At 39.1% G+C, this 15,791-nt stretch overlaps 2 protein-coding genes across 3 annotated transcripts; both read left to right on the top strand.

Annotated features, from left to right (window-relative positions):
* LOC104750248 (alpha-(1,4)-fucosyltransferase-like) lies at positions 7 to 1,697 on the top strand. 2 transcript variants are annotated; one of them, XM_010472019.2, is made up of 3 exons: positions 7 to 510; positions 1,166 to 1,339; positions 1,428 to 1,697. In XM_010472019.2, exons 1-3 carry the CDS (start codon positions 49 to 51, stop codon positions 1,458 to 1,460), a joined length of 669 nt encoding a protein of 222 aa, XP_010470321.1. In that variant the 5' UTR covers positions 7 to 48; the 3' UTR covers positions 1,461 to 1,697. The 2 variants fall into 2 exon arrangements, with proteins under 2 accessions (XP_010470321.1, XP_010470320.1); XM_010472018.2 differs by having other exon boundaries at positions 1,423 to 1,697.
* On the top strand, positions 2,828 to 6,854 carry LOC104750247 (photosynthetic NDH subunit of subcomplex B 2, chloroplastic). The gene is made up of 3 exons (XM_010472017.2): positions 2,828 to 3,347; positions 3,497 to 3,934; positions 6,487 to 6,854. The coding sequence occupies exons 1-3, from the start codon at positions 2,928 to 2,930 to the stop codon at positions 6,682 to 6,684; spliced, it is 1,056 nt and encodes a 351-aa protein (XP_010470319.1). The 5' UTR covers positions 2,828 to 2,927; the 3' UTR covers positions 6,685 to 6,854.

The raw sequence follows: 15,791 nt of genomic DNA, 5'->3' as shown, positions 1-15,791 counted from the left end.
CTCCGGCGTCGTCGAGGATCTCCGGTGGTTTGAGGAATCAATCTCACCATGCCAATGAGGCACCTCAACGCTATCGCCGTTTTACTAATGATGTTCTTTACTCTCTTAATCCTATCTTTCACAGGCGTTTTAGAATTCCCAGCTGCTTCAACTTCGATCCCGGCAACGAAATTACCTGATTCAACATCGGATCCGTTCAGTGAAGTCCTCTTAGCTTATAAAAAATGGGACTTTCGAGTGGGTTGTGCTCGGTTTAAGGAGAATCATAAGGATTCGATCCGTGGCAATGTTAGTTCGGGTTCTTTACAAGTATCTGGTGGTGAGTTGGGTTGTGGTAAGCTTAAGATGGAGCATGTTAAGGTTTTGGTTAAAGGGTGGACTTGGATTCCGCATAATTTGGAAAATTTGTATTCTTGTCGATGTGGGATGACTTGTTTGTGGACTAAATCACCGGTTTTGGTTGATTCACCTGATGCTTTGTTGTTTGAGACTACAACTCCTCCGCTACAGGTATATTACTTGTTTGATGCAGGTTTTGTTAAAGCATACGTTTTGGAGAGTAGTTTATAGATTTGAATGATTAGGACAGGTTAGATCACACTTTCTCTTGTTTTTTTTTGCCCCCAAATTGCAATGTGATCGTGTGATGTCTGCTGCACTCTAGCTCCTATGTGGTGTGTTTAGGTTATTAATTCTTGGATTTGCTGTGGATGATTCTCTAAGCTGCATTTCAATGGATCTGATTGTGGTGTCATGTCTTAGTATGAAGCTTTTTAGGAATATGTTCTGGTTCACCATTAAGTGTTTATTGTGTTCAAGAGCTACTAGAGAAGATGTTTTGGTTTTGGGATTCACTCAAAGATACGAAAGTGTGCACATAAAGTTGTTGTTTTCTCCGGTTTTTATGACCGCCTATATGATTCAGGGATATTTTGGTTTAAAAACTTTGTGTAATGCTGTCCTGTCTTGACCAATTTGGAGATGGAGCTGTTTGTGGATTGATTTTGGAAAGTGGGGAATAGTTTTGGATGTTCAGGGAAAATTAAAATCTCATACGGTCTTACTTTTCCTCAAATATGATGTGGGATCCTTTAGTGTCAATATAGGTGATCTTTCAGTTATTGTAATCCCATTAATGCTGAGTTTCTAGTTTTCTTTTCCATAGAGACGTGTTGGAGACCCGCTCCGTGTGTTCATGGAGCTAGAGGCTGGAAGAAAACGCTCATACCATGAAGATATATTCATCAGCTACCATGCCAAAGACGATGTCCAAACAACTTATGCGGGTGCGCTCTTTCATAATAACAGAAACTATCACATCTCTCGACACAAAAACAATGTAAGTAAACCTGTTAAACTCCAATTCTATATGCATTTCTCTTTCATGTCCTCTGTTTTCTAATTGGAGTGTAACAACAAAAGCGCAGGGAAGTAGAACAATTGCTCCTGGAGCATCATAGTAGAGACGATGACGTGTGAATGTGATCACAAGTATAGCTTCATTGGATGGAGTTTCTTTTTGTATTAAACGATTGTGTGAGCTCTCTGTTTTCATCCTTCCACTTGGATAATAACAGCAGATTCTTTTGTTTTTTGTTTGTTGAAATCAAAGCTTTGATATTTTGTCTTAATGTTGATAGAGATTACTTGCAGTATATAGTAAATTGATTGTCAATATAAAAAAAATGTAGCTAATTGATGAATGCTATATCTTTCTAAAGGCCAACACAAAGAAGAATGCCATTAGAACAAGAAGCAGTTGTATGTTTAAAAATTAATTAAATGTAATATTTTCTATTTTTATAAAATCTGAAATGTTTACACATTTATATGACTTCTATTCTATTTAAAATTTTCAAATTTCAAAAAACAATATTTTAAACAATAAGAGACCCAAAATTAGAACCTACCATTAGAGGAGAAAAATTTAACTAAGAGATCATAGGTTCTTATATTTAAAACAAAACCCAATTAATTCATAAAAAAATCAAACAGTGTTTAAGAGACTCCAATTATGTTACTACCGATAATCTTGCTCTTAATTAATCTAATAACTAAAAAAAGAAAAGTTTATATTTGTTTACAAAATAATAAAACAATATTTTCAAAATTATTTAATGAAATTATTTAACAGATCATTTTTCTTGTTTCCGAAATCTTAGAAAATAATAACAAACTATTTAATTGGCTAAAACTTATTTTTTATACCAATATTCACTATATAAACAATACTAAGTATATAATGTTGAAAATATACATATTCATATCTAATTGTAATTTCCACATATAAAGTTAATATATACAAACATGTAATACCAATAACTGCAATGGTGTTAATATTAATACCAATCACTATTGTTAATTTGGTATATTAAGATCTCTAAGCACGATCACATCAATTTGTAATACCAGATCACATGTTAATACATGTTTTGTTGTTTTTTTATAAAAAAATTATCGAATTTATAATTAAAGAATTTGATATTGCACCCATACCCAAATAGTAATACGGACCAAAATCGAAATCAGAGTATGAAATTAAAGAAATTAAATATTTAATTTTAGAATATATATAGAATAAATATTTTTTCTACTATTATTTTATAACAAACAAATTCAAATTTACGTAAATATTTTATAACAAACAAATTCAAATTTACGTAAATATTTTTTCTACTATTATTTTGTTTTGTACAAACTTTTTAGGCCACAAGTTTTTATCAAATAAAAGGCTTTATTTATTATGGGTTAATTCCGGCTATTATCTTGTGGGTAAAAGTGTGTTATATGTTGAAGGACAACCACAGGCTAAGGAAAATAGTGGAAGAAAGCGGCGAAAGAAAACAAAGTTTGGCAAAAGATTAGGCTTTTTTCGGACTACAAACTTCACTCGTCTTATCTTTTCTTCTCCTTAGTACTCTCCATCAATGGCTTCTCTTATCTCTTTTTCTCCCCTCCCAAAACCAAAAGCCATAAGAAGTTCAATTTCAGCTCCTCAGACACTGACAATAATTGAGAGGCTTCAAGATAAATTCGGACGAAAGGGAATAAAATTCTCGGAATCAAACAACGTTCCTATGGTGGAGCTAAAGGTCAGAAATGGAAGTTCATTGAAGATGAGCTTATCAAATGCGCATGTGGTTTCATATAAGCCAAAGGTATACTGGAAAGACGAGGGGTTGGAGGAAGTCCTTTACACAGTTGACGGTGATGAGATTAGAGGTGGAGTTGGTGTTGTTATTATAAATGGAGAAGAAGCTACTGGACCAAAAGGAGGGTCTTCAGTAATCTCAGGATATGAGTGGAGTGTCAAGGATACTGATTCAGACGCCATTGATGCTGTTCAGGTGGTTGAATCCCTCCCCACCCCAAAAAAATAAAAAAATAAAATATGTATATTTATTTCAACTCTTTTTTGTTAATATATATATATATTTTAAAAAAATCTATCAAATCTTCTTGTCCACACTGATGATATCTTTGTGAACATTCTCAGATCGAACTGTGCTGTACGGTCGGACATCTCGACATAACCTATATCGTCTCTCTATACCCAGTAAGCATGGCTACAGCTCTGGTGGTGAAGAACAATGGACGAAAACCCGTTACCCTTAAACCGGGGATTATGAGTTACTTGAGATTCAAGAAACGGAGTGGGGCTGGAATTCAAGGACTAAAGGGATGCTCTTATTGCCCCAACCCTCCTTTGTCATCGCCTTTTGAGCTCTTGTCTCCTTCAGAGGCAATGAAGGTGGACTCTTCTGGGTGGTTTGCGTGGGAAGAAGCTGGGGAGAAGCCGGGGATTTGGGCAGTAGAAGATTCTGTGATTACACTTCTTGAGAAAAAGATGAGTAGAATATATGGTGCTCCTCCGGCTGAGAGATTAAAGGCAGTCTATAACACTCCACCTTCTAAATTTGAAACCATAGATCAGGTAATTCTACAAATATACATATATTTGGTACGATTTTTTTCATGCTATGTCCATTTCGGCATTTGGATGCAATCTGGATTGGAAACGAATTACATAGTAGAAAAGGAAAAAAATGTTTAGGATGCAAATCTGCTACCAAACTATTTAATATATATACCAAAATTAGATCTCTAATCCTGCGTGGTACGCGGGACTATAATGTTTTTTTGCTAATGTGAGCCGTTAAATATAATTATAATTATTCAACATTTAAAATATAAATTTATATAAATGGCAAATTTATTTTATTAAATGATATATAACTTATTTATTTCTTTTAACATTTTTTCACAATCATTTTTTTTTTTTTGGCATACACTCGTCGCTTGCATCTACACTCTTTTCACATTCTATAATCTCACTTATAATATATTTATTATGAAGACATAACTTATCTATTTTCATATTTTTCATCTTCCGATACTTTTTTTTATCGGTTCAGCGATCATTACTTATTGATGTAGTCGTAAAAAAAAATATATCCACCATTTTTTGTGAAATATTTTGACAGTGTTGTACTAAAATTTTATTCCTAGTAACAAATATCATAATTGGACTCGTTTCTAGCTATAAAAATCATATTATAACATCAAATATTCTATTTTGACAAAAGAAAAATTATGTTCATCTATATAGTGTTCTTTTATTTTGATTCTCCTAAACCTACAAACTCATAAGATTACTCTAACTTTTAAATATGTGTATTTATTCAAAAATATAATTCTTGTAAAATTAATTTTAATTCTACAAAATACCTCTATGATTATAATTTTTTTAAATTAGAAATAGCTTTGGAAAATTTATTTTTAGTATTTTCACAATTTTTCTTTTTTGGTGTGTGTGATGTTCAGAATATTTTTTTCTTCGATATGTTTTATTTCAAGTAATATTGTACCTTTCTCTTACATATATATATATATATATTATTTTAATTTTTGAGCATTTCATTAATATTTTTTTCAACTTTAATATATATATTATTAATAATCAGAACTCCGCAAATATAGTTTTTTTAAATTAACCCTTGAAATTGAGTTGTATATTTAAAGAAAAATTTTCAAATTTAATCTATATATTATTTTAATTTTTGAGCATTTGATTAATATATATATATATATATATAGTTAACTTTCCAACTCATGAGGTATACGTTTAATTACATCATTCATTTTTTGTTACTTCATATGCTTGGAGTTACGATAGATTTTGCATTTTGACAGAAAAAAAATTAAAATCTTGTTTTGGTTGCAATTTTGCAAAGTAGCAAAATTATGTTTTCTCGTCACAATTGTAGAATTATGTTTTAGTGCTTAAGTTGTAAAATTTCCTTGCACTACAGTAAAACCTCTATAAATTAATAATGTTGGGACCAAGATATTTTATTAATTTATAGTGATAAATTAATAATTATTATTTTATAGTGTAAATTAATAATTATTAATTTATAAGTATATTTTTAATTTTTTAATTTTTAAAAATTATAAATTGAGATAATTTTTGCAAAATAAGATTAAAATTTAGATGTTGTAAATTTTATGGTATCGGAATTTAATTTGAAAAATTAAAAAATATTATTGACAATGAATTACAAATATTATAGACAAATTCACTTGTACACATGACATAAATATTCAAATTTATGAATAAGAATATCAATTATTGTATTTTAATAGTCTATCAAATTATCAAAATTTAAAAATTTTTAGCTGTTTTATGAAATGTTATAAACTATTTTATATCATTATTGTTTGAAGATGCAGAATAAAATTTGTTTTATAGATATGAGGTTTAAGAGAAACATACTTTACTGTATCAGCATATATATATATATATATATTTATATATATGTAAATTTACATGATTATTAATTTATGATATTATTGGGACCATATTTTACATAGGAATTTCAAAAAAAATATTATCTTATTATCTTATCAAATTTTGTTATTTTTTACACTGTCCCGACTTGGGACTAACAAAATTTATTAGTTTAAAGTATTTATTAATTTATAGAGTATTAATTTAAAGAGGTTTTACTGTATTTTGAACTTTTTGAGATTTCCTAGCAAACTTAAAAACAACAAAATTTTAAAACAAAAAAAATAACAAATGTGCAAAAAAAAAACATTTAGATTGCAAAAATCAATTTGAGAAACAAACAACAATAGATGTTTTTTTGTTTGTGAAAGATGGATGTTACATCCAAAGGCATATAACTAACGAGATCACTGTTAAAGTTCATGAGGTTTTTATTCAAAATCAATTGGTGAGGACAATTTTTTTCTTTCGTCTGGTAAAGAATAAATATTTGAGTATGTTTCTTATACAATGTTGTTACTTTTGAATTTTTAATTATCTACGATGTCTTACAAAACTTTCAATTCAAAAACTAATTTAATTAGCATATATATTTTATATATTATGTTGGATCTCAGTTTTTGCCTAAGGGAGTTTTTCTAACACAAACTTTGAAACAAAATCTGATTAGTTCGGAATTTAATTAAATCTTGCAGGGAAGAGGGTTGTTCTTCAGGATGATAAGGATAGGGTTCGAAGAGATGTATGTGGGATCCCCAGGATCGATGTGGGACAAGTATGGGAAGCAACATTACTTCTTGTGCACTGGTCCAATGTCAATGCTCGTCCCTGTCGATGTGGCTTCTGGAGAGACATGGAGAGGAGCAATGGTAATGGAGCATGATAATTTGTAAATTTCAATTACTATACTTCTGTCTTCTTCAATTTTTTTTTTCTCTGTTTTCTGTGCCAATCTTTTTTTCTTTGTTTTCAAAAATATGTTATGAGTATACTAGATCAATAAACAGAGACGAACTTAGTAAAAAAAAAAATTGATGTCATCATTTCTTTTCGTCTCAGCAAATCTATGTTGCTGATATTTATTTCTATTTTGTAAACAAAGCTAACTCAAAACAATGCGAACTCAAATTAACAACTAAAAACAGTTTTAAGATCAAGATTAAATATGTGAACTTTGGGCAAGATAAGTGATTTGGAAGATAGCTAATCAATCCTAAATGTCTAAGCAACAATCAATAACAAACCTATGGCTAACAACACTTAAGCAAATCAATTCATTTCCATGATAGAGATCCTATGCTAATCAAGCAATAATCAACAATTTCCAAAGGTAATCATAAGATAAGAATACATTAAAAACAAGTCTAAATACCACTAATCACCCTAATCATCAATTTGTATTGGCTAGAAATGCAAAAATCTCGTAAATGTTGGTTCAAAAATTTCATCAAACACCTTCTCGACATGGAAATCCTAATGTCTAGATTTAAAGCATGATCAAGGCTATCTAGCAATATTAACCCTAAACAAGATAGGAAACACATAAATAAAGCCCTAGACATCATAGATCTTTCATCTATCTTCCTATATACCTAGCCCAAAGTTCTATAGATCTACTCTCTCATCATCATGATCACACAAAGGAAAAAGCTTGATCTTTGTGAAATCATAATAAGAGATTATAGATGAGGAGATTTGAAGAAGAAATTTCTATTAAAAACTTGAAAATACTCAATCATTTAACAAACCAAGAGTAAACAAGTTTAAGAACCCTAAAAAGCTGCTAAATGCCTAAAACCAAAGATCAGTCTCCCCTAAATAGGGTTAACGTATTTATAGGAAAATAGAAGGGAGACAGGTCAACTCGAAACAAACTAGGTCAAACCCGAATAAAAGCTAAAACAAGTGTGGACTTAGGCTGCTACGGGGACAGCTTGGCCGATTCACATGGCTGATGGTGTCAACCGGGGAGGTCTTGGCCGATGGGTTAAACAGATGATAGTCCCTGGTCTTCTGCCACTTCTCCACTTCACTCTTCTTTGCTTCTTTTGCACCAAATCAACTCCAAATGCTCCAAATGTGATGAAGCCACTCCAAAATTCTGAGAAATAACCAACTAGATGCAAATGCTCTTAAAACAACCTAGAATGACAAGATTACGCAACAAAACTATGCAAAAACAAGGCTTAAAACCCAACAAAAACACATATATCAGGAATCTCTATCAGACACAATACTCGCAGATACACCATGCGATCTGACTATCTCCCTCATATATACTTCATACCCAAAACCGCTACTCCATCAGTTTTCTTGATGGCCAAACCAGGAACCAGATGCTCAACCTTCACCAGCTGGTAGGTGTCGCACTTTGTAACCCATTCGACTACGTCCTTCTTCATCCTGACCCAGTGATAATACCGCTTGACGTCACAGTACATCTTCGTCTCTCCTGGATGAATAAAGAACTTGCTCAAATGAGCCTCTCTCAGTATCTCCTGCCTCAGAACCTCACCCTTGGGCACAAAGACCCAACCATGCACAAGTATAATTCCATTAGCAGAGACCTGATACTCTGAACCTGTAGCATTAGAGGCATTCACCAGCCCTACATCAGTCTCATAAGCTAACCGCACTCTGCTCAACTAGTCCGCTTAATAAGATGCCTCCAAGCCCAAAGGCTCAGGTGTGATATCACACAACCTCAATGCACCAATCTCACCCACTAACGCCTCTATATCATTCTCATGAGCCGAAACCGCCCGCTTCCAACTCAAAGCATCTGCAACCAGGTTAGCTTTACCAGGGTGGTAAGCTATCTCCTGATCATACTCCGCTGACAACTCCATCTAACGCCTTTCCTCAAATTCAGCTCAGGCTAATTGAAGATGTATTTCAAGCTCTTATGATATGTAAATACATGCACCTTCCCGCCATAAAGATATGACCTCCATATCTTTAGGGCAAAAACCACCGTTGCCATCTCCAAATCGTGGGTAGGATAATTGGCCTTACGCTTCTGCAACTGGAATGAAGCATATGTTATAATCTTCCCCTGCTGCATCAACACACATCCTAACCCAACTCTGGAAGCATCTGTGTACACAACATAAGGCTCGTTCTGCTTTGTCAGTGCCAACACCGGCGTGGTAGTCAGCATCTGCTTGAGGCTTGCAAAACTCGCCTCACACTCTGGTGACCACACAAATGGAACCCCCTTCCCTGTAAGCTTGGTCATTGGCTCTGCCATAGTCGCAAAACCAGAACGAATCTCCTGTAGTAATTTGCCAACCCCAGGAAACTCCTGATATCAGTGGCACTCTGCCGCCTTGGCCACTCCCTGATGGCCTGAATTTTCTCTGGATCCAATGAAACTCTCTCTGATGAAACAATATGACCCAAGAATCCTATTTCCCGCTGATAGAAACTGCAGTTACTTATAACAACTTCTGCTCTGCAACTTCTCCAGAACTTCACTCAGATGCACTGCATACTCATCAGGACTCTTGGAATATACCATGTTATCGTCGATGAAAATGATGACAGACACGCCCCAAAACTCTTGAACACGCTATTCATCCATCTCATAAACGCTGCTAGCGCGTTCATCAAACCGAACGACATCACCACAGACACTTAATCCCCATATCTTGTCTTGAAGACAGTCTTTCTCACATCTGCATCATGTATCAGGATCTAATGATAACCCGATGCCAATTTGATCTTGGAGAACCAAGTAGCACCCCTTAACTGATCCAACAACTCGTTGATCCTCGGGAGAGGGTACTTGTTCTTCATAGCGACCCGATTCAGACCGTGATAGTCGATACACAAGCGGAAACTCCCGTCCTTCATCTTAACAAACAACACCGGTGCTCCCCACGGTAAACAACTAGGACGGATGAATCCCTTGCTGAACAAATCATCAAGCTGCTTCTTCAGCTCTGCCATCTCTGCTGGAGCAATCCTGTAGGGCGCCTATGACAACGACGTTGTCCCTCGTTCCAACTCAATCGTGCAGGGATTAGAACGAGATTGTGGTAAACCCTGCAACGACTGGAACAAATCCTCAAACTCCTCCACAACCTGAATGCCTCCAACTATAGACTACCTTACTGACTCCGGCAACGAAATCGTAACGAGGTAGGCCTCACACCCTTCTCGATCATCTTCCCCGCCAGCACAGCCGAGATCACGATACTCCCCAAGGTCGGTCTCACCCCCTCGAAAACTAACTTCCCTTCTAGACGCCCAAAGAACACTCTACCCTTGTAAAAGTCCAGATGTACCCTGTGACGATGCAACCAATCCATCCCCAAAATGACATCATACAATTCCACATGACTAATAATCAAATCCGTCGGCCTCGACTCCCCTGCGATCTGAATATCCACATCCCTCATTTGCGACCAAGGACTTTTGCGAACTCACCTCCAGCAACCCTGACAACTCTCGCTCTCTCACCGGGATCTCCTCTAATAGTGGCACTCTCAGCGCACTCTGGGGTAATGAAGCAATGGTTTTCTCCATAATCAAACAAGACTTGGGACGTTTACCCACAAACCGAAAAGGTCCATACACAAACCTCATGTGCTGAGAACTTAACATTCTATCACAAGCAAAGCAAACATAAAATCTGAACTACTCAATTGACCAAGTCTGAGTCTCAGAAGTTATACTTCTGATCTCTCCTGCACTGGTGCTACTGGTCTCCACAGTCGAGTACACACGCGGTTTCGGCTCAATCCATCCCACCGGCTGCAAACCCAGCTGCACTCTTGGCTGCCCTCTAGCCTGCACCGCTGCTACTGCCATCTGCTGTAATTTGGGATAACAAGGCTTGATATGCCCCGTCTCCCTGCAGTGGTAACACAGTCGGGTATCTTCCCGCTGCTCTGCCACTACTCACTGCTCTACCCACTGCAGACATTTTAAAACCTTGTGGTCCATACTACCACACCTAAAACATCCCGCACAACCGGACTCCAATCTTTGCTTTGCATCATACTTCTGATTATGCCACTATGCAGGCTTGCCGCCCTTGCTAGGAACAAAATGAGGCTTAGTCCTCTTCGGCTGCGCTGAAGGACTAACCACCACCACCTGTGACCTCAAGTCATCTTGTATCATGGCTGAAGTCTCCACCAGCTTTGCTCTAGTAGTGTAGCTCATCACCCTGCACCGAGTCCTCAGGTTATCACGCAAAGCCAACAAGAGCCTCCACGTCTGAGCCGACTGTAGCTCCAAAGCCCGACCTGCTTACACCACAAGCCGACTGGACTCAGAGTTCAGCTCTCGCACTGTACGGTTCCCTTGGGTCAACCCCAAGAACCGCGCCTACATGCGATCAAGCGCCTCCCGCGGAAAAGACTTGGAGTTGAACTCCCCCAAAACGTCCATCCAAGTCATCTCCCGCTGCACTTTTCGGGCTGTCACTGACCTCCACCACACACGTGCATCTCCTGACAGATAGTGCACTGCCAAGTCAACCCGATACAGGTCGGGACACCAGAGCGACTGGAAAATATCCTCCATCCTCTCTCTCCACTCATTTGCCACACTCGGATCCATGCCTCCTGGGAAAGATCCCGCACCCACCTGCTGTAATTTCACCAGCATCTAGCTAAAGGCTACACCGCGGGACCCTGCCCACCAAACCCTGGCGGCACCACTTGAACCTGCCCACCAACCGCTGACGGCAACACAGGAGCTTGCACACCAGCCGCTAACGGCGCCACTACTAGAAGCTAAGCCACCACCTCGAGCAACCTCCGCTGCAACCCCCACCCCTAGATCAATATCGGCACCGACACCGAGAACACCCACTCTATCGATACCATCACCAGCCTAGTCTGTAGACACTCTAGGATGAACCTGTGACTCTGCCACCTCTTCACTGGCCATGCCCTATGTCACACTAACTGCCTCGGCCCATGACCACGCCCACAACCACGACCACGTCTGTGAACAGTAGCACCCCCACCTCTAACCATCTGTACCACCAAGAAGAGAAAGCTAAGCAAAACACAAAACAAAATGACTCTAACTACACGAAGAACACAACTCACCGTGGAATCACAAAGCATGCTCGAAGAGGATGTTCTAGGACCCCATGCCACACACAATTGACTACCTCATATAATCAACTCTAACATGAAATCCTAAACACCAACAGCAAAAGCTTCAGTGATACCAAAATGGAATAACCCTTCCCTTATATATATATATTATAATCTCTAGTGGTTCCATACCCACTAACAACCTACATCAGTCAACAATAGCAGATAATCAAACAATACCATTAAACCAATAAACAATCTAACAATGAAATAATCCAACAACCAATCAAGTCAATAACAAATTAAAACATCCTACAATGTTCTATCAACTCAACTCTAGGAACCTAACAATAGCTAGTCCATAATCAATCAAGCCTCTAGAACATCTTCCTCCTCATCTCCTTGATTCCACGTTCACTTTTTACCTTTACCTGCACCACAATCACAAATTGAGATGCATGAGTATTGTCATAAACACTCAGTGAGGAAATCCTCCCATCTACTGGGCTAAACACAAGAAACTGAGATTCCAATGTTAAGCAAGCAAAAAAAGACACAACAAACCAAAGACCAAGCATCAGACAAGTGGGTGTCAACCGACACGAATTTGGTGTCGACCGATACCGACTGCTGGTGTCGACCGACACTGACTACTGGTGTCGACTGACACTAACTGCTGGTGTCGACCGACACTGCCTCTCAGTGTCGATCGGCACTCCTCCATGGTGTCAACCAACACCTATCTGGTGTCGATCGACACCGACTCCACAGACACGATCTTCACGAAACCGAAAGTCGAATCTCCATTTGTAACCATCTCCAAATCGTCCAAAACTCCACCCAAAGGTTTAGGAACCATACAACAACCAACACAAGTGTAACAACCTGTCCCGTGGACCCCATTAGCCCCCCACTAAGTGCCCCAATGGACCGTCCGTGGACCCTGCTAGCCCTCCGCTAGCCGCCCAAACAGACTCCAAGCTGGCCCTGCAGGGCATCGATCCTAACCCCTCACTGTGGACAGGAACTATTCATCCAAATCCACCAGTAGGTTATTGGTGCGCCAGGCGTAACTCGAACCCTGGTCCCCACCCTTTAACAACCTTCCCACAAGACAAGCTGTCACCAAATACATTCTTTGCTAGGAAGGAAACTGGAAACTTGAATGAGGGAGAGCTTAAGATGATTGATGTAGCACTCTATGGAATTATCACACAAGCAAGAGATGAGACTGTTATCCTTGGGAGCAGTGTGGATACAGATTTGGCTATGGTCCTCATTGACCAATTCATCTATTATAGAAGCTGGGTTAGCAAGCTGCACAAGAGGAACTCAACTAGAGTTCTAACCATTGGAGGCATCATCACTCCAATCCTTGTAGCTGCAAATGTACCACTTCAAGGAGAGAAAGCCAAACCAAGATGGATAGACACCCAATATCTCACTCTAGCAAAGGAGTTGAACCATGGGAAGCACCTCTTCAACTTTGAGCATCCAACAGTGAGGAAGACTCAACTTGTTCTACCTAATCAAGCACTCACCACCATAAGAGAAGGGATGAACATTGACTTTTGGCCAGCTGCTGAATTCTTGTTTGATGGTACAGCCCAAGTAAGAGAGGATCAAGCTAGAGATGTGGAGATGGCTGATGGGGAAGAAAAATTTTATTTTGAAGAGTATGAACCAAGCCCAAGAGATAGCAGATGGGTTAGAGAGACAAGCAAAAGGGTAACACTTTTACAAAAGTGGAACAAGTGGCATGGGAAGACTGTGGATAAACTGAAGAAGATGATGGGTAAGATGGCTAAGTCAATAAAGGGTTTAAAGAAGGAAATTGATGAGCTAAAGAGTGGAGATTCATCACCAACACCATCAAGAACTTTGAGGAGGAGCAGCTCAACTAGAGCATTGTCCAGAGCTGAAAACCCGGTGATACCAGCCAGAGCTTCACTGCATGAGCCAATTCAGAGGGAGAGAGGTTCAGGCCGCACAAAACTTCAGTTTCCGAGGCACTCGACCAGTGCACTCGAGCACCCACTCGAGCGAGCGCCTCCGATGTACTCGACCGAGCACCTGCCTAGACATCCTTATGGCTTTCTAGCTCCAACAGGTTATCCATTTTGTCCCTATGGTCCAGCTTACCCACCCTTTCCACAACAGGCCACTCGACCAGCCAGCTCGACGCAACACTCGACCGAGCACTAGATTGAGTCGCAACCGATGGCCATAGTCGAGTACCCTGTTTCTCCACTTCGATGTCAGAGTCAAGACCCCAAATGCACCTATGAAAGCAAGATTGATGTTGTTGAAAACTTCTTCAACAATCCATAAGGTACCACAATCACCATCTCATTGTAAACACTATTGCATTGAGACTGTNGAGTATTGTCATAAACACTCAGTGAGGAAATCCTCCCATCTACTGGGCTAAACACAAGAAACTGAGATTCCAATGTTAAGCAAGCAAAAAAAGACACAACAAACCAAAGACCAAGCATCAGACAAGTGGGTGTCAACCGACACGAATTTGGTGTCGACCGATACCGACTGCTGGTGTCGACCGACACTGACTACTGGTGTCGACTGACACTAACTGCTGGTGTCGACCGACACTGCCTCTCAGTGTCGATCGGCACTCCTCCATGGTGTCAACCAACACCTATCTGGTGTCGATCGACACCGACTCCACAGACACGATCTTCACGAAACCGAAAGTCGAATCTCCATTTGTAACCATCTCCAAATCGTCCAAAACTCCACCCAAAGGTTTAGGAACCATACAACAACCAACACAAGTGTAACAACCTGTCCCGTGGACCCCATTAGCCCCCCACTAAGTGCCCCAATGGACCGTCCGTGGACCCTGCTAGCCCTCCGCTAGCCGCCCAAACAGACTCCAAGCTGGCCCTGCAGGGCATCGATCCTAACCCCTCACTGTGGACAGGAACTATTCATCCAAATCCACCAGTAGGTTATTGGTGCGCCAGGCGTAACTCGAACCCTGGTCCCCACCCTTTAACAACCTTCCCACAAGACAAGCTGTCACCAAATACATTCTTTGCTAGGAAGGAAACTGGAAACTTGAATGAGGGAGAGCTTAAGATGATTGATGTAGCACTCTATGGAATTATCACACAAGCAAGAGATGAGACTGTTATCCTTGGGAGCAGTGTGGATACAGATTTGGCTATGGTCCTCATTGACCAATTCATCTATTATAGAAGCTGGGTTAGCAAGCTGCACAAGAGGAACTCAACTAGAGTTCTAACCATTGGAGGCATCATCACTCCAATCCTTGTAGCTGCAAATGTACCACTTCAAGGAGAGAAAGCCAAACCAAGATGGATAGACACCCAATATCTCACTCTAGCAAAGGAGTTGAACCATGGGAAGCACCTCTTCAACTTTGAGCATCCAACAGTGAGGAAGACTCAACTTGTTCTACCTAATCAAGCACTCACCACCATAAGAGAAGGGATGAACATTGACTTTTGGCCAGCTGCTGAATTCTTGTTTGATGGTACAGCCCAAGTAAGAGAGGATCAAGCTAGAGATGTGGAGATGGCTGATGGGGAAGAAAAATTTTATTTTGAAGAGTATGAACCAAGCCCAAGAGATAGCAGATGGGTTAGAGAGACAAGCAAAAGGGTAACACTTTTACAAAAGTGGAACAAGTGGCATGGGAAGACTGTGGATAAACTGAAGAAGATGATGGGTAAGATGGCTAAGTCAATAAAGGGTTTAAAGAAGGAAATTGATGAGCTAAAGAGTGGAGATTCATCACCAACACCATCAAGAACTTTGAGGAGGAGCAGCTCAACTAGAGCATTGTCCAGAGCTGAAAACCCGGTGATACCAGCCAGAGCTTCACTGCATGAGCCAATTCAGAGGGAGAGAGGTTCAGGCCGCACAAAACTTCAGTTTCCGAGGCACTCGACCAG

Source organism: Camelina sativa, chromosome 16, assembly GCF_000633955.1.
Source record: "Camelina sativa cultivar DH55 chromosome 16, Cs, whole genome shotgun sequence".
Taxonomy (NCBI): domain Eukaryota; kingdom Viridiplantae; phylum Streptophyta; class Magnoliopsida; order Brassicales; family Brassicaceae; genus Camelina; species Camelina sativa.
This window is presented reverse-complemented; position numbering and strand designations above follow the sequence as displayed.